Source organism: Hetaerina americana, unplaced genomic scaffold (assembly GCF_022747635.1).
Source record: "Hetaerina americana unplaced genomic scaffold, ioHetAmer1.1.p SCAF_71, whole genome shotgun sequence".
Taxonomy (NCBI): Eukaryota; Metazoa; Arthropoda; class Insecta; order Odonata; family Calopterygidae; genus Hetaerina; species Hetaerina americana.
This window is the reverse complement of record NW_027287328.1, coordinates 880,690-900,488: the sequence shown is the minus strand read 5'-3', so window position 1 is coordinate 900,488 and position 19,799 is coordinate 880,690. Positions and strand designations below refer to the sequence as shown.

The window sequence follows — 19,799 nt, the reverse complement described above, 5'->3', positions numbered from 1 at the left end:
TTTTATCATCTCCAGATCATCTGCATTCTTAACTAATTCTAATTTCTATGCTGCGCCTTGAATAGTGCGTGATGTCTCAAAGGAGCCTCTGCGTATCAAATGGAAGCATCTAAAAGTATCACAGTGCCAAATAAAATGTAGGGCGAAGTGGTGGTGGTGATTTATGTGGTGCTACTGCGGTTGGGGTCATATCGTACCGTACGCTCCACATACGTAAAACAGTTATGAAGCAAAGTGGAATCCATGCGAGGGTCAGGGTTCAAACCCAACCTTTCAATAAAGTGGTGAGCACCTTATTCACCGGACTTCTGGACCATTGTTGGCTTTAAGGTTTAGTTACGTTATTGCCGTTTTGTGTGTAATCATTTTTTAACCCTTTTTTTTACTTCTACCCTTTGTTGGCATGTGTTAACATACTAATAGCACCACCTGTCAGAGTAAGCAAAATGGTAATTTATAATTTGGAATTGGATCTCTCTATTTTAATTCTATTGTATTTTATACTATAATTTATAAGAGGCAATAGGTTTTGCTATGTGTCCTCCTCCGCCCCTTTCTCTTATTGTGGGCTGGGTGAATAATAAAATAATATCCAAATTAACGGTCCTTGGTAATATATTTTTTTAATTAGTTGGATAAAATACGTATCGTTTACTGATTAGCTCATATTAGATATCAGTGTTTTAGGCACTGAAACGTATTTAATAGTCAGTTTCAGCAAGCTTCGGGTTACTAGTTTTTTTTCGAAGCTGAAAATGAAAACGTATATGTTATTTTTATTCATATTATATTTATACCAGACTTCCACGGGAAAGTGCTATAATACAATATTTTTGTATGGGATCCAGTTGTAATAACATGCCTTAGTCAATTTATATTTCAACAGATTATTTAGTCTCTCTAAAAATAACTAAGCTCAACTTTAATATAGCTCCAAAGCAAAAACACGGTATGAATTTTAGGGAAAATTTCATTTGCTCTTTGATATTTCTTAGTTGGTAGAACTGGTTTTTCTGAAGGGTTTCAAAATTATTAATTTAAGAAACGTGATATTCGCATCTAATTATTGTTAGCAGATTTTTGGCTTTGCATGTAACTTGTAGTTCAAACTGTCCCTAATGTTTGCGCAGAAAACTCGGTCCCTCTTTTAAATCATTCTTGAATAATTACGTAATTGATTCAGTTGATTGGTTTCCGAGGTGAAATCAAATTTGTGTGAAGCAAAAAAGCGCTTTATGAACTTTGGAAGACAGGCTCATTTTTTCATCATTCCCCGCCAGTGATTGTCAAAACAATTTTCTACCTTTCCGAGAAGAGCGAAACCACATGGCCTCGAGTACATTATCACAGAAACATCATTTTCAACCCCTTGCGGTTTTGCGTCGTCTTTGGCCGACTTCGTTTTGTTTTCGCCACGCATATATATGATGGTAGTTTGGACGACCTTCGTCAGAAACTTTTTTTAATTTTATTGCAACCGTTCTTTGGAGTGTCGCCCCACATCCGGAGCACGCGCGTACATACCTGCACGGAACTTGGCCCTCCTCATTCTGCCGCTGTAGGCAGAGAGCCATGCACTCCTGCCGCGAGGACGTCTTGACGGCGGGTCGACCCTTGGCTTTGTTGCCCACCATCTCGTAGCCAAGGACCCTCTCCGACACCCATGCCCTTTCGCAAGGCACCCTTTCCTCCAGGCACATCTTCTGCGCGTACACCGTGAACACCGGGTAGTCCGATTGCATGAGCGAATCTGTAAAGACAACCGCCCATCCCCGTTTAGATCGACACAGTTAAAAAAGCGGGAATCTTAATAAAGTCCCGCCCATGGATGACCTCACGCACTTTTAGAGGGTTTGAGGGAAACGGTGTGGGGGGGGAAGAGGGTTTCGGCCATGCGTGACGTAACGGTAGACTCGTCCAAAATTTACAAATCCCCTGGGCTTTCTCTTTTCATTTAAATTGCCCTGGTATTGAAAATATTACTTGGCAACGAATATAAGTAACAGTTGGGTCTAAATTACAGCTGGAGTTAAAATAAAGTTTCTCCCTCATGTTATGTAAATTTTTCTCTTTGAAAAGTGTCTGTTTTTTGTTTAACATGTTTGTTTTCTGTGAGTTTGTAACGGGAATTCCCTGAAGAACTGTGATTCATGTATCAAGAATCTGGTAAATTCCAACCGTTACTTGCTGGGGCAAGGACGTCCTGTAAAATTAATTTAAGGGTATAAAGTTGAAGTAGTGCCGTTCTACGGGGCTGGAGGTCACGCGATAAGTATGACAACAAGGCTCGGATAGGGTTTTAAACAGCCTAAAACAGTGTGAGGTAATTTATGTATGGTACCTTAACGGTGGATTTGAGACTTATGATAGATGGCCATGTTGCGTAACGCGCACCGGGAACGATCTATCCTTTCCTTGGTCTTGTATATCCGACCCAAGACCTCTATTTCTTTGCGATACTGTCTTACGTTTTCTTACTGTCTTTACGTAACTTTGTCATACTGTCACCATTATAGCTTTGCATTTTCTGAGTAAATGATTTATTGGTTTTTGTTAAAGGTTTTTATTAGAGTTTTATAGCCTTTTAGGCAACATTATTGTAGTTATTGACTTCTGGCTCAGCCTATACATGAAATACTTAACACCATGAATCTTGATGTAGATTTATGTTACTGACAAAGCATGGTGAGAAAATTACGGGGTAAAAACTATGTTGGTAGGCTTTAACAAACGGGAACTCGGAATGTTTTAACGGTTCGTCATGCTCTAGGTAGACGAACAGATCCCAAAATAATTGATCTCTTAATTTCAACCGCACGTCATTTGGGCAAAGAAAACCTAGGTACGTAAGCACTTAGTTTATTTATTATTACTAATATTTTTTAAGTTAGAGCCGACTTAATCCCAAAACGTGATCATGTCTGGAGTCATAAATGACCACAACGGAGTACGGATTATGGGCCATGGGAAAAATTGCTATGAACTTGCTGCTACTAAATTAGAACGGCTTTGTATTTTTATTATTGTTCTCACCTAGTTAATTGGCTGGAGCAACGAAGAAGTTTTTATTCAAAAACAAAATCGTAATTACCACCAAGAGGCAGGGGTCGTCGAAGAGTTGCTGAGATCCGAACGGGTGGCGGCTGGGATTTCCGAAAAGGAACAAAAAATCCGTGGATGTTCATTAACAACGCCTTTGCGGTATAGCAGACCAATCTTCTTCGCCTAGCCCTATTTTTTCTCGTACTATGAAAACCTAGTTTCGTTTTTTCTATGTGCCACGGTCATGCCTCTCCACGCCCTTCATGTGCAGATAAACTCCAGGTTAGGGGCTTGGTGATCATTAGGTGTTCCATCTCATGTGAAGGGGGCCTTTGGAAGCACGCTATCTACTGAAGATAAATGCTTCACGCGGCTAGGTAATTTCCGTTACTTGCCCCTCGAGTTTGTCGTTACCCTCTATTAACGTCCACCCTTCAAGGAAAGAGTTTACTTTTTTCGAACCCTGATCTTGACGAGCTTGTGACGGTGTGCCTCGTTAGCCAAAACAGCTATGTCTAAGTATTCACGAAATGAACAGAAGTCTTAGAATCTCGTAATTTCCTCCTTCGATTACAGCACACGTACCCTCGTATGGCTTAATCTCGCCTGCATTTGTTTCCAGTTGCTTCGGAAGCTTGATCCCGGACTCGTTTGAAATACGATTCAGATTTTTGATTTACGTTCAAACTTATAAAAATGTCAGTGGTGTGGCTTAAATGGATAATGCTTTTTCTACTAGAATTTAAACTTTCGATCTAGGATTTTTTCCCATTGATACTGTTTGAAATTAGAATTTGAGTCAATTTTAATTTTGACCTGCCTACACTTTTCTTTTTTGGTTAAATTCCTTTAGTTTTATCGGCAGTCTTTTAAATGAAACGCAACGACTAAAAATGCTCTGTCGACTCTGGTAAAGGAAAGTTACTGACTGCAAATTAGATAATATTTAGGTTTTGATTTGTCGACCGAAGTAATAGTCTATTTTTATGCTCTTATTTTCTCTCAAAAGTTGTGAATAGTAAATTATTCACGCTTCGTTCCTGCACTACGAAATTCTTGGCAAAATCCTTCATTCTTGCATTTTCAGCATTAGCTTAATAATCTCCTTTGAAATCAATTTCACTGAACAGACATTACGGTCTATAATACTATACATACATAATATCTGTAGAAGCTGATAGTTTCTTCTGATTAAATTACGGTTATATGCTGCAATATTTTTTGTAGCGGAGGTTAACGCTTGGTTCTTTTTTCCGAAGGGAACAATTGGCGCTGTGAAATGATTAGATAATCGTAGCATTGGTGGTTTTTATTTTCTTCGGAAAATCGAGTGGAATATATTCTGAGTTATTCCCAAATTTCACTCGATGCGGAGGAAAAACGACACGTTTAGCTGGTCTTTTGTTTTTTTAAGTTTTCTCGTCATTAACCATGAGTTTCCATTTCACAGAATCGCGTCTTCATCCAATTTCAGTACGTCATTTGTGTCTATCGCATTGGCACGCTAACGGCAACTTTTCCCGAGGGTCGAAATCAATGCATCGGCGCTTTGTGGCACACGTTGAAGCCACTCTCGGACCACTGAACCTGTGGAATTCCATAGCCTTCGTGTCCTTCCCCTCCCTTCGTTCCCATAGAGAAACCAGAGACTTACGGCATCTAACAACCCTCGGACGGACGATTCAACCGAGAGATAAGCACCTGAAATTCGTCGCCGTAGTAGAAGTCCATGCGAAAATCTGTGGCGAAGGTTTTTAAGGAGGTTAAAAAAAGTTGTGCGTGATGGTAGCCATCACATTAGGGGTTGATGAGGTGCGACGCGCCGTCCCTTCCACGTTTCCCCCTCGCCACGAACCGGACCCCGTGTCCAGTGTGGTTGAGGCTTCAGAGATAGTGCGGACTCCGAAAGCGACGAACAGATCGGCGTAGTCCACACGTTGAAGTCTCCCAGGGCGCTCGCTTCCGATATTCATCAACATACGGGCACCAGAGCTACGTGGTAATATGTTTTGGTTTTTTGCGCCCCTACGCCCAAGGGCATAGGCACCGACACAGGCAGTGCCGTGAAACTTAAGTAGTAGTAGTTAATAGGAGAGGTGACCAATAGCTAAGGCCATTAAGAATAGGTGGGTAAATCTGCTGTGGTGGAATTTTCAGGGAGTGGGAGAAGGGTGGAGAGAAATCTAGCGTCGGAATTAACCTACTCCTAACGAAAGGCGCTAAAGGGTCCACACTTTGATGTTCCAACCGAAGGACGGCTTGCTCCACATAGCACCAAGTATAATTTGGGATACCAATGAAAAATTCTGTCACCTTAGGGTTTCGAACCCGGTTCCTTGAGGCATAGAGCCATTTCGTTATCAACCGCGCCAACCCAATCCTCACATTAATTACTCAGAAGTACCCAGGGAATCCATTTCCGTGATTGGATTCGAATTCGCGACCTTCGTGTTGCTGCGCGCCACGTTTCCTACTAGATTATGACTGTCGGCTCCGACGATTCACGGAAACGGTTCCATTCCAGCGGTTGAGGGCATGCTCTATCTGATGGTAACGTGCTCATGAACCTCTCACAAAATTGACACCGCACCGCAGTTTATTCTAGTGAAAAGTGTGAAGAGGATCCATTTTTGTTTTAGATGCCCGCTCGAAGCTCTCCGCGGGATTATTATTTCTCCATCTGCTACATATTCTGTAATTCACCCCATGGCATATGGCCGGTGGTCCAAGTTCTGATGGAATTAAATAGGATTAAAAGGATTGAATGAAGCTTGGGATTATGTATAATACCCTGCAACAGCATCATATCAAAAAACAAATTAATTTCATCACCCGCTGGTGTCAACCCAGTCTTTATCGCGGCTTCTCCTTTTCGTTTTCTGCTGCAAAGTTTTTTCGTTTATTTTTTGGTGCGCATTCACATATGTTTGCTGCGCTATGTAGTTACATTTATCGTCATAAATAAAATGTTTGAATATTTCTTCCGACTCATTTTTATCGACTAGATCACCCTTTGCATCAGCCTCAAATCTAGCCGGGAATATAGATATTGGAGTTCCTCTTTCAACCCAAATGCTGGAATGTGATTGCACGAAAGAAGCAAAAAAACTAATAGTGTTCTATAAGTTATACGCTGTACACAGACTTAGGGTTTCATGACAAAGTCACACAATCACTAACAGAAAGTTTCCAAAACTAAATAACTACACAATAATGGGAAGTGCGATGACAGTTGCAGAGAATGAATGGCATATCCAGGGGTAGATAATTCAAGACCAGGGTTACTAAGATAGAAATAACTAGTAATGGGTCTATCGTCTGCCCGGAAAAAAAAACTCAGAATGATATAGCAAAAAACACGAAAATCACTGCTAGAACCTAATTTCCACCCAAAAGAAGAAAGGAAATCAAAGAAAATTCGAGTGCTCGAAGTATGCCCATAACTATTTGCTAGAAAGAACTGCAAAGGAATACCAAAACCATTTTTAATTGAGTTTATTTAAGTTTACCATTAAATAATTGGTGTGTTTAGTTTTTTATGTGAAGTAAAATATTTTTCGAGGTAAATATAAAGTTCAATTTTGTAGTCTTTTATGTCCAAACAGGAATATTTCTCGCTGTTAAACTTAATGGGGCCATTTCTTAAAATGTGTAACACACACTGTAAGGTGTAACTGTGTCTAATATTTGCGAAATTCTGAAATTACGGAAAAAAAGTATGGTAATGACAGCACAGAGGTATACGGAGTTACTAGAAGAAATATTCCAATCACTTTCGGTCTTTATTTCGCCCGGGTTATGAAAAGATATGTTTCACTTCAAGATTTAGAGTTGGGTGCTATAATGCGAAAAATTCACCAGCCAGTACGTTATTTACAACAGGCATGGGATATTTGTTCGGTATTGAAATAAATATTTCTCCGATACTCGTAAGCGTTTCTTTTTTTCATAATTTCAAAGTCAGACGCATTTAACTATAGCGCCCGAGTTCACCCTGAGTGTATCCGAGCATTTGAAGGCGTGGGATGAATAAATTGTGTGGAACTACTGTAGCATTGAAATGCGCTCTAATGATTTAATGTTGTTCCCTTAGATGTTACTTCTGACAATACGTAGCGTGTAGGGGACGGAATATGGTTTTAAAAGTCATCGAAAAATTTTATAGGAATCGTTAATTTTGAAATGTATGTGTAGTGATGCAAAATTTTGCAATTTATTCTCAGCGGTTGGAGTTAATGCCAGTCTACTATTTTAAGTCGCCCAATTCTGTTCCCAGGACAGGCAACCATTAACTGTCATCTTTTTGCGTTAAATTTAATTAAAAGAAAATATAAGTTCAGGCACCCTCACGCAAACCTAAATACTTACATACCTCAAGTTCAAGAGTATAAATTTAGCCTACATGTTTTTGTAAACATTAAATGTGCTTTTGTAGGCATATGCCGCTGTTATTGTAGACTAACATTGAAATTTCTTAAGTTTTTCCATACTTCAAACGCTCTGTAAGTGTTTTCAGTGTATTGTGTATTTTGATGATTTGCTGTAACCCTTAGTTATTTAAAATTAGTGGAAAGTTCTGAAATCTATATTACGTATACATGTTAAAAACATCTTTGTTAAAAAAATGCATATGCACGCTAGCGATCCTCTTTTCTTCTTAGTACTATCGCCTCGGTTGTAATTAATGGTCTCTTGTAGTACAGTATTTGGAATCATCAAATGATTCTCTATGAGGCTCCAAAAGGTTAAGTTTATCCTTGCCGAAAAAAAGTTACTTGATTGAGTGATCGAAGTGAGGCCGCTTGAAGTAAGTGAAGCAGCTGGAGGACAAATAATTGTCGAGATGCTTTTAAATGAGCGATGGAATTTTGAATTTAGCCGTTCACTTGCATCGGTGCGTTGATTTTTCCCCTTGAAGTATTCGAGCGCGCAGTTTTTTCCTCTATGGAGTTTTTCTTTCTCCTCTGCTCCATCCTTTTACGTCGATGTCATATTTGACGGTAACATCTCTCTCCATCATGCCTCTTACGTATTTTTTTCTCTCGTTTTCGCTGATTTTCATTTCCTTCCCTCGATTTTCCTTTTCTGTTCATGTTCCAAGTTTTTCTTGATTACTTGCCCGAAGGGTGAACAAATGAATCCCCCATGGTTGCAAACGCATGAATTGTCACGTAATTAGAAAAAGCAATAAAGTAGAAACTGCTCGTTTGAATCATACGGACTCTGATTTTTTCCTGTATGAAACCCCATACATTCCACTTTATCAGTACAATTATTTATATATTTTGTAAAAAAACTGTATGCATATAATCGGTATGTGAAAGTTGGCATCCATTAGCGTACAAATCGTGGGGAATTTACTCTGAGGTACTTATTTCTTTGCTTGTGGCCATTAGGTTTTTCTTAGAAACAGATGCAAATGCTTATTAATCCTTCCTGTTTCTTAGTTAGCGTAACGTTCGCATGAAAAGAGATGTTTCAGGCGTGATGTGGTGGAATATCATGATTAATTAAAAATTGGCAATTTTCCACCATACATTGTTATTATTAATTAATATTACTATTGTTATTTTGTGGAAAATTGTCAATTTTTAATTGATAACATTCGCATGTTATTTATTTATGATTTTTCAGGGAAGTTATTACTACGCAATTTGCAGCAAACAGTTCTTGAATCGGAGACTGGAGGAAATATCAATTTAGCCCTTAATAGATAGCGATTCAGATATAAACCCACTCTGGTGGGAAGTATTTTTCTGGCGCTGAATTTTATTTTCCCCTGCGATTTCTTAGTCGGATCAGAGAACATTTTAGGGATACTTCGTGTTTATTTGATCATATCTTTTCCCTATTCTTTTTATTTCTTCGAGGACATGAAATTTATGTAAGGGGGATCGTAGCTCCGCCTACTCTATAAGCGAGAGAGAGATTTGAAAAAGGGCATGTATAAACTTTCTAGAAGTCTTATGTGAAATTACAAGTAGCTTGTGCGCATGAAAGTACTCCAGAATAATATGCTCACTTACCATATGAAGTTAATGTGCTTACTTCATGTCTCTCAAGACATACGCGCACCCACCGAAGAGACTTCAGGGATGACGATTGATGGTTCAGGACCCGGAATGGTTCGATTCGTACGAGCAGCGGTAAATGTTAAGCATTGCCACATTATCGTGGGCGTGACCCGAGAGCACGATCTTGGTATCTTCTGTGCGAGTTTTAAATTCTGCCAAGTTCATATGTGCCGAGGTAAGAAAAGGAACGTTGGGCCCCTAGGTGTTGTCTCTAACCAACGTTTGCCCATTGCCTTCCTTTTCTCGTTCCTCTTCTCGTCGTCGTTGGTTCAATCCACCTTCTTCCCATTTCCACTCCCTTTGGTCCCCACTTCGTGGTGCCCTCCAGCCACTAAACCTATCCCAGCTCCTATGTGCATGAATTGTAGCATATTGAGTGAGAGAGGATGACAGCCGAGGTTAGCGAAAGTTTTTAAGGATGGAAGATGGAATGGTAAAAATTAACCCCCGGTAAATAATATTGCTGGAATATTTCGTTCCAAATGATCAAGCACTTGATAAAGAATTTTTGCCGGTCATGCGGATTTCATCTGTGGGATTTCCCGTGACAGAAAATATTGTGTTATTTAAAGACATTCATTTAAAGTTGTCAGGAAATCAATCGCAAATATGGGCCCGATTCATACAACGCTTCATTGATCTCGAACCACTTGATCGTAAATCATTCCGCATCATTGATTATTTATTATTATCGATTAGTCATTACAGTTATCTGTCTTCATGAGTCATGCCTTGCCGAACATTTTTGATGGCTTGACTGCGTGATTTATTGTCGATTCTTTTTGGTGGTACTTGAAGAAAGTCAAATAATAAGCAGTCAAACTTTGATTATTATGGGCGGGACAGGTCCCAGTGCTGTCCATCTGCTTCTGCGTTTTGTACTGGCAACCCCACAGGATTAAAATGCGCACTGAGGTTTGCATTAGTTTTTGCGATTAAGTCCAATTACATTCGAATAAGTGTATTTTGGTGGAAGGTGCTCCCGCTGACAAATCGTCGATGAAGACGTCTACTCTTATGACAATGTTTTCACCATTAGTAGGTGGAATTTCTCCATTGCATAGATAATAGAGATATAGCAATTTCACATGTAATATTTATTGCCGACCATGGTTTCGCCACCGTATGGTATCATCACACCTGATGACGCCTCATAGTGGTGAAACCATGTTCTGCAATAAATTCTAATTATGTAATTGCTGCGTTTCTATTATCTATGCGATTTATACTCTTCTATCTCAATGATTTAGTATTGGTTTTTACGGTTGGTGAATTAAATCATTTGCATAAAATGCCGAAAAAACAGCATATTTTAACCCATAACACTAAACGCAGTAATCAACCCGAAAGTCGGTTCAGTAAATGATACTAGAGTTCACCCAATTCGAAGCCCGACAGCGTGTGAAATTCACACATCAGGGTAGGGGGGGGGGCAGTTCCTTTCCCTGTGCCAGTTATGGTTTCCCAGGAAGATCTGGTACCCGAAAAATCACATAGCTTGGGTGGAGCTGCAGGTGAATCGCTAGAGTCGCAGGACTACCGCGACCCACTGGGAGTATTTATAGGTTACTTAAAAATAGACGAATGCTATTGATTATTTGTACTAATCTAGAAAAATTGTTTTTTTTGTACTTCTTATCTATCTTTTCAACCAGTTTGGCGCTAATGAGACCTACTGGTATTTTTAATAATTTACATTTATTCCTCGACGAATTTCCTTTATCATAAATGGTTAAACGTCGGTGATACTCAAATGAATATAGGTGCTTGCTGTTAATCGCTGAAGAAAAACAATCGTAGCTCCTAAATCAGTCGAATACAGTTTTTATCACTGGAATATGCTGAGACCCATGCATTAAAAAAATGAAAAATGATAATGGAGTAGTGTTATTGTACACGCTGCCAATGGGAGCGACCCTAATTTTATTTCAGATTTCTAGATTCTAGGGAATAATCATGTTCTCCTGGGTTTTTGCGGCAGATGTTATTGAGTAGTGCATGAATTCCTTCAAATCCGCTGATTATCTTTTGTTTTGCAAGAGGTAGCCGACTCATAGTTTCCCCTTTACCGTCTTTTTCTTCCTCATTACGTCCCTCTCGTAACTACCAAATGAGCGAACGACCTCAAGAGCCAAGCTGTTTTAACAATGGGAATTAAACTCACTCACTATTACCTTAATTCCCTCGTATTTTTCGTAAAAATCGCCTCTTCCATTAAACTGTCGTAATCATTCCGAAGGCTTCCCCTTCTTTTCGCTCTACCTCTCTCAAACACTTTCTAGTCGTTATGTATTTTTTTATGCATATTTTCTGTGTATTCTACCTCGAACTTACCCATTTACCACACTTCTTTCTTTAAAATCTTCGTATCTTCTCTTCCACAACCTCCCTTTCCTTCCCCTCCTGATTTGAGATCCAAGTTCTCTTCAGTAAACCTGCGATATTCGTAATTGAGTTTATGTTTTGGAAAATTCTGGTAATTCAAATTGAATTAATTAAATGCAAATTTAATTACACATACGTGGTATTTGACTTTGTGATGCATATCTGATGAATTGTTATATTGTTTTGTGCCTCAGTTTCCTACTCCCTCCTTTTCCCTGAACCGAAATGTTGAACTATCGTTCCTTTGTTCCGTTGCCAAAGTAGTTCTGGCGTTATTCTTGAGCATGCTATGTTTTTATAGTAGCGCATAGCTTTCCAAAGGTTTTCCATGGACTCTCCATGATAACTTACCGTGTTTATAAAGCCCAACCGCTAGATGAGAAGGAAAAGGCAATTATTTGTTGTTCTACTGAAATGAAAATAAAAACTATTGTATGATTCCACTGACAGTTAATACTCGACGGGAATAGTTTTCGTCATTTTGTGTGGTATCCTTAATATCCTCTTTTTGTGATTGTTTTAATTGTTGGAGTTTCAATAAGAGCAATAGATGGACGTTTTGCATTTCGTCGTGAAAATAACAGGCCAAAAGTGGCACACATGCTTGAGGGTCAGCCAACCCTATGTAATTGCCTGCGAAAAATAATTAGTTTTGTTCAGTATCTGTATTTTTATACACCCGCGTGTTATCACGTCACTTTCCGTAATTGCTACCGTGTTTGTTTCATAGGGTCTTGACTTCCAGGGGAAAAAAATTAACGTTATCTTTTTCATATTATTTTCAGCGGCTCTTCCACCTTTCCCATTGTTTTCTCCGTCTGTGCCCATCCGTCGATCATTCCTCACCGCCTCCCTCTTCCAGCCGACATCCATCCCCCTACGTTTCCCTCCCCTTTGCGGCCCGCTCATTTTTCTTCCCATCCGCATCTTCCAGGAATCGTTTTACGACCTCTCTCTCTGCATTCCATTTGTTCTTCCCTCGCCATTTTCCCGTCCACCACCGCCTCTTACCTTCCGCTTCCTCCTCGCCACCAACACTCCCACTCTGCCTCCTCCCACCACCCTCTCTCTCTTTCCCCCTCGGAGTCGCACCAGGCGCATTCCCTCCGCCCTTCCCTCCACTAGCATTCCTCGTCTATTTCGCTCCGCTTCTCACCCGCCTCTTTCTTCTCACTCCTCTGCTCTTGCAATCTCTCCACTCTTTTCAGATCTCACCCTCTTGGAACCCCCACCCCCTCCTCCGACCCCATTAGAAAGTTGGATCGCCTGAGTCCCTCTATATCTGCCGCCGCGTGCCGCTCGCGCCTCTAATTGAGTTTATCTTGTGCACGCACTCTCTGCCCCTGCACACACACATACGAGGGAGCAAAGGGTTGCCATGTAGTGATCGCATGAGCTTTCAAATTTACGAGACTCATTCCTTTCGCTGGCATCCTATTGGGTTTTAATTGGGACTCCATAATCCGCATGCATCTGCGGCCGCCCTCACAATCATTTGAATTGTTAGATTCCTCCTGTTCCCTCGCTTTTCCGCAGATACTCGAAGCTGTGGGCGATTTAAACAAACGGCGCCTGGGGGGTGGGGAACGTCTCCCCCACCCCCGTGTCGTTGTCTGTTAACCATAGCAAATGACTCGATTATCAGTGGTATCTGTGTTCACTGATGTCCCGAAGGATTCGTGCTTCCGTTCCGTTGCGATTGATAGAAGTGCGAGTATTTTATGAACGCTCACCGTGATGCACCCAAGACTGTGAATGAAAATATTATCGTGTGAATACGTCGACTTAATTTCCATGTATTTTTTCGTTTTAGCTTCCAGTATCAGATTATCGAGAAATAGGAAGGCAACTTAAACACCAAGGTAGGAGAGTATGACTTTGGGTAGGTGGAAGAGTTTTCATATTTGGGCAGTGTTGTGTGAGCGAAAATGGCTCTTGTAATGAAAATTTGCAGAAAAAATGTATTCATTGAAAAAGTTGTAACAAAAATAGAAGTTTGTTAATGGGACTCTTTGAAGTGAATTGGTAATCAAAAGATTAGTGAAGACATGTGGAGCGTAGCGTTGTTTAGCTAAGAAATCTGGCCTTTAAGGTAAGAGGATTAGCGGAAACTTTAGGCATTTGAGATGTGAGTTCGGAAAAGGATGGAGAAAAGAATCGGAAAAGAGCGGAAGAGAGACGATTCAACCCGCAAAGGTTTGGTTATAGTCAAGGAAGGGAAATGTTCTTAGGAGAAACTGGAAAAATGCTAGAAGGAAGGATTGGAAATATTTTGAGGAGCAATATGATATTAGAGACCCCACAAGAATCGAGAATGCTAGGTAAGCGAGGTAGTGGTAGGAAAGGTATAAGAATTGTATACGGCATGAAGAATGGTGGAAAACATGTGGATCTGAAAGAAGATCTAGTGTAATGGGGTATTTGACCCCAAGAAAATCACAACGTCATTAAATATTTTTCAGGATCCATCAAAGCCATCATCCATCCAAGCCTGTCTTATCAATATACCACTAATAACCAAAATCACTCTATGAAACATGTTCTTCCATGTTTATGTTTGCTGAAATTCGACATAAAATCGTTTGACTAGTAATATTTATTATTCATTAGGTGTTATGACTTGTAATTATTGTAAATTTGACCCATTCAGAATATGTGCTGATTCTCTGGGATTGAAATGACAGGATGCAAAAATGGTAAATGAAGTGGAAGGGTGATCTCGGAAGTGCGCTGAACTTCTATCTGGTGCCCAAGAACACATTAGGATTCAGCTTTGTATCTTGATCTTTGCTGGGCAAATTGTTTGACAATGTTTTACGTTCAACTCATTCCATCATCGGAGAGGGTAATGATCGATTCCTTACGTTCCAAGTATGGTACGTGGCGTCGTAATACGTAGTGGCTTCGAGTTTCTGTCCGCCTGCCTTCTCTTCCTTAATTCTTCTTACGGTCTTTTGATTTACACCATAAGTGATAGATGTCGACCCATAACGCCGAATAGTGGCGTGCCTTGACAGGTGAAATGGGTGATGCAGAATCGCAGCGATTTAGCCCCTGAGGTGAGCGGGAGGGGGAGGAGAAGAAGAGAAAGGTTAGAAGAAAAACAGCCTCAGCTTAGGAGAGAAGCACGCAAGGAACAAGAAGAGGATTTCTTCTGCTGGTGCCTTTGCGTTGCCAATTTCACATGGCAAAGATCCGTATGGTGTATTCCGAAAAATGATTGCAAATACCTGAAATATAGTGAGGTCACCGCTTGATACTGCAGCGGCGCGGAAATATCTGGTGATCATTGTTTCTTTGCAATCTTGATTTTCTTGAGAATGTGATCAGTTAGATTGGGAGTTACCTGTATTCAAATGTGATTGGCCAGCTATTCCAGGTATTCCAATAATTGTTGAACGCCTCACAGAATGATTGCGAAATATATGGGGTGAAGAAAATAGCTTGGAAATGAAAGTAATGAAACATGCATAAAAAAGGAGGGATAAGTTAGGGATTAAATTGAAGAGCGTTAGGTATGAGAAACTGGTAGATTTGTATAGTAAGAAGCGGAGAGGTAAGAAGGCGGATAGAGCTGTCCAAAGAATGATTTCTGAGAGGAAGAGATAGACGAGGAGAGACCGAGTACAAATATGGAGAAAGGATTAGTGAAGATTTTGATACAGGAAGGTACAGAAAGAAAGAAAATAAGATTTTAACGCGGCATGAAGGCAGATAGAAGGTGCAAAGAAATGATTAGGGAAATTAAGGCAAAAATGGAGGATAAAAAGATACACCTTATATAATAATTATTAAGGACAATATAAAGCCTGATATTAATATAGTGGATATCTCTTTGATTAGGTGCTGTATTGAGCGGTCATGAGGGTTTTGAATAGAAAGGTTTTATTTATAGAAAAAATGTCGGGTTAGCGTGGAAGAAGTAGGAAAGTAATGGGCATGTTTGGTTTGTAGCTGTTTGATTATGTAGTTGTTTGGTTATGTATGAGTAACTTCATATCGCCATCTCTTGGGCGCATGTAATGGGTTACAAAATTTTAGGAGCTGAAGAAGGAAAAAAGTGTGAGACGCGCACTGTTTTATGCTGTACGGATATGCTGTAGAAGTCACTATGTGAGAGTGTACTTGGTCCGACCTAAATGTATCTCTAAAGACCATGATACCTTGAATGAGCCAGACGCAAAACAGGGGTGTTGAAAATATTACGTTTCCCCAGCATATGTGTAGTCCTTATCCCAGCCAGCATTCCTTTAGGTTTCCTTCTCGTGAAAAACGTCAATCAAAATCCATTTCTCCTTCGACATATGAGCATCTGCCGTTATGAATCGTATGGCAGCGCCAGATGCCGCCTCTCGATGAAAAGGGTATGTGTTTAGTCACGGTCGGAATCATGATAATATGTTCTCCCCCCTCATCCTCCCCCGCCTTTGCTCGTTGGGCGTAGTGGGTTCCGAAACTATTTTCCAGCCTGGGCATCGCGGCGATGGCCTTTCATCTCCACCCCGCTCGCCATTCCCGAGCCCAGTTAATAGGGAGGAGGCCGGCGGACTTCAGGTAAGGGATCCGGGTTGGGCTTTCTGATATTCATTTAATGATTTCTTCCCACGGTGTAAAGAAAATATCGAGGCGGTGACGGTCTACTACGAGACTATAATGATCAGTTGTATCGAGCAATATCGACCGTGTCGAGTCGATAGGGCAATTATGACTGTCATCGATATCGCATTTGACTATATCGACCAGACGGCGTATCGAATCTGTCGTTTATTAACGATATGGTTACATGCGTCAGGGTTAGCATCCCTATGAAGTCACGTGGACAGCTTTGTCACTCTTCTATCGGTAATATATATCTGTTTCCAATAAAATTCTAATATAATTCATATTGTCAAAATTGACAAATGGACGATATTATTTACTCTGGATTTATATCTGTGTATAATCGATGTATGGTTTCTCAGAAATATCTGATACTCGAAAAACCACGCACCTCGGGTGAAGCTGAGGGTGTCGAGAGAGGTGTGCCCGATAGTCGAACCTCCGGTCAGTAGCACCGCTCTACCCCTGGACTACCGCGTCACCCATATGTATGTTGTTGATAGTTGGCCATTGCTCAGCCCTCAATCGCGGTAGGGGTCGGTGGCGTCACTTCATCAGGCAAGCAGCCCCGCCTCTCCCGAAGGTGCCACCCGGCGTGTCGCGGAACCCTCACCCGGCATTGGCGACGTCGTCCGCTCGAACCTTGGCTGCTGCCATTCGCAGTCCGTTAGGTCACGGGGTCTATTCCGTTAGACGTTACACGTTGCCGATCTCCCAGGGGGACGTGCTTCGGTTTCTACCCTACCCCCGCATACTCTCTCTCCCTTCCTCCCCATCCCGCCTTAAAAAGGGGCTCTCGACAGAGAGAGCGCACGGAAACAGGAGAAATGGGTACCTCTCCCATTTTCTCTCCCCTCCCCCATTCCTTCACCCTCGGAATGAAGCCCACGCGGTGAGGAAGGGAGAGAAAAAATATTTAACCCCGTGTCCCGTCTCGCTCCTCCCACTACGCACGGGCACTTTTCCTGTTCCATTGACATACCGTTCGATTCCATACCATTCCTCTTCTCATCCCGCCTGCCCACGTAAAACTACCCCCGATGTTACACCAGTTCCTCGCTCCGCTTTTGTCTTGCTGGCCACACGGATTGGTGTGGGTGGTACGTCCGTTGGCGATCACGTTATTGAGACTCCATTTTTTTTCTCCTTTCATTCTATTTTCGAGATGTAGGCAGTCGGGTGGTATGTGTAGGCGTGATCCAGTCGACAGCAACGGGAGCTGAAGGGCATCACGGTGTATCTCTCCCCCTCTGTCTCTCGATCGGTTCTTGAATGAAAGTGGCATGCAATCGAAACTCGGCTTACCCGGGTAAGAAACGTTATGTCAGGTATTTGGGAGGAAAATGAAAAAGATGCCGGTTGCCAATTTTCGCAAAAAAATTCGCCCTTTGGTTAGGGGGGCGGTAACTTTGGGGAATAATAAAGGCGTGACTTTGTGGAATAGCATTATAAGAGATATGTGCTTTGGGTTTTTTTATTCCAAAATACCGGTTCCAGCGAATATCGTGGAAGTGATATTTGTTGTGACGATTTACCTCGAAATCCATTTTGAAACCACAGTGTTTTACGAAAAGATCAATCTATATCTTTTGGCAAATATGAAATGGAGCCAATTCTCCATCACCCGAGTTTAATCTTGTCAATGGCAGCAAAAATAACTACCTACCTGTATATAGATGTAATTATCTGGCAAAATTTCATTTTTTTTAACGTGCACAACTGCGGGTATAATATAATGGTATAATCGATAATGCTTTACATTCGATTTTTAAATCATTATTTTTATATAAGTATTTTATAAATATTCAATTGTTCTCGGCTCGGCGTTAAGCGTCATCATCAGGTACCTTTACTGATGTACATCGTCATCATCAGGTACATCAGTAAAGGTACCTGATGATGACGCTTGAGCGTTGAAACTAGTTGCACGTGAATAAAGGACAGTGGAAAGATACATTGTGTTCTTCATCTAATGAGTATTTTATGGTTTGATATATTTAGGTTTGATGGCAGTAATTATATTATAATAGTACAGCCTGGTTGAGTAAAACGGGTTAAATTGCAAATATAGTATAATATTTGACGTTTTTATTATGATGATGTATGATTATTTGCTAATTTTACTGTGCAGGTCTTCTGAACCGCACATTGACGGAGATAATTTGTCATTTACCGTAGTACATTAAATATTGTTTGGCGCCCTATAGCTGGGTACCTTTACTTTGTGTTGAATGACCTGATATTGATAAAGTCAATGGCAAAATATCTCGTCAAATATAACAACATATATACTCCCTATTCCGTCAGGTCATACAGAGACGTCGGGAGATCGTAAAAAAACTAAAACGCATTACTCGATCATGCATAAAATTGACAGTTCAGAGCGTAAGAGCTGCTGTAAAATGCATTCTCATGAAGGAAATCTTTATTTACCTTCTGAATTACCCTAGAGCAGAAATGCCTTTCAGTTTTGGAGGAAGGTCGTTGTAAATGCGAGCATATGTAAAATGTGGGCTGGTGAGGCTGGAATTCAGTTTATTTGAGGTGCTTTTCACTATCATTTTGACAGACATGGGTGTGGAAAGAAGTGTTGGGTGGGAAGACACTAGGATCTTTCTTGAGGAAAGAGCATTGCAGGATAGTGATGCAGGGTTAAAATTTTCAAAGATCTGAATATGGGTTTGTCATGTTCACATTTGAAGTGAGCCTTCTTATCAAAAAAGATGAGTATTCTATGTATGTTTTTCCGTCCATTTTCATTCCATGTTCATAATAATAAGAGAACAAGTTATCAAGCCGAAGGTCGGTTTGATGGGTGATGGTGTAGAGTTCACCCAATATTAAACCCAACCGCGTGTGTAATTCACACATCAGGGTAGGTGGGCCAGATCCTTTCCCTGTGCCTCATGATAATGTATTTAAAAAATTATAATGAGTAAGAATTAGTATCTACCAGGTATCAAGAGTTGAAAGTGTGTCCAATAATCAAGTTTCGACTTAATATTATTCTTATTAATGAAGTTAATTTGATTTTAGCAGACCTTGTCGATTGCACTATACTTTTACTGCCATGTGCACTTTAAGAAATGCGATGTCTTTTAGGCATCTTCGTTTTCAATGAAAATTTCTATTCTCCTTATATAATTTGACTGTTGCGCCTAGGCTGATTAAAATGAGCAATTCATCATCACTGCCAGTATTATAGAGTAACCCTTTTCGGTTTTCACCCGTGGACATTGATAATGAAATCCTTGAATCGTGTTTTTATTGCCTGGCTCTGTCAGAATTCATAGGCCGGTGCGCGTATTTTTACTCGTAAATTAGTAATTAGTATTATGCAAAATATTTACGGGGTGGGGGAGGGGCGGGTGTTTGGAGTTGTTATGAGTCCATTTAAAGGCGGTGGTGAAGGGGCAGGGCCTGCGTAAAAGAACCGTTTGTGGGGTATCAAGAGTCGTATAACTTACCTGTCATTTTTTACAAATGTTACAAACGCTAAAAGTACCTTTGTTTTCCACCCCCGCTCTTTTCCACGGAGGGAATGACGGCCGGATGCCACGGCCGTCTTTCCCGTGGCACTTCTCTGACCCGTGATTGAGCGAGTTTGTGGAGCACCCACGGGTGTTGTTCAAACGGTTATAACAGGTTTCTGCCGCGGGCGTGTATTTAATTAATCGAGTTAATGTTGGAGGTGGCTCA

General features: G+C 40.7%; 2 protein-coding genes across 5 annotated transcripts in view; one reads left to right on the top strand and one right to left on the bottom strand.

Annotated features, from left to right (window-relative positions):
• Atg16 (Autophagy-related 16) overlaps positions 1-19,799 on the top strand; it is a 348,158-nt gene that overhangs the window by 35,527 nt on the left and 292,832 nt on the right. The window lies entirely within an intron of this gene.
• Positions 1-19,799, bottom strand: part of LOC139697269 (uncharacterized) — a 47,747-nt gene that overhangs the window by 12,513 nt on the left and 15,435 nt on the right. Inside the window, exon 2 of the mRNA XM_071595922.1 lies at positions 1,525-1,750. Coding sequence (XP_071452023.1) covers positions 1,525-1,750 — 226 coding nt within the window. The remainder of the gene's footprint in view (positions 1-1,524; positions 1,751-19,799) is intronic.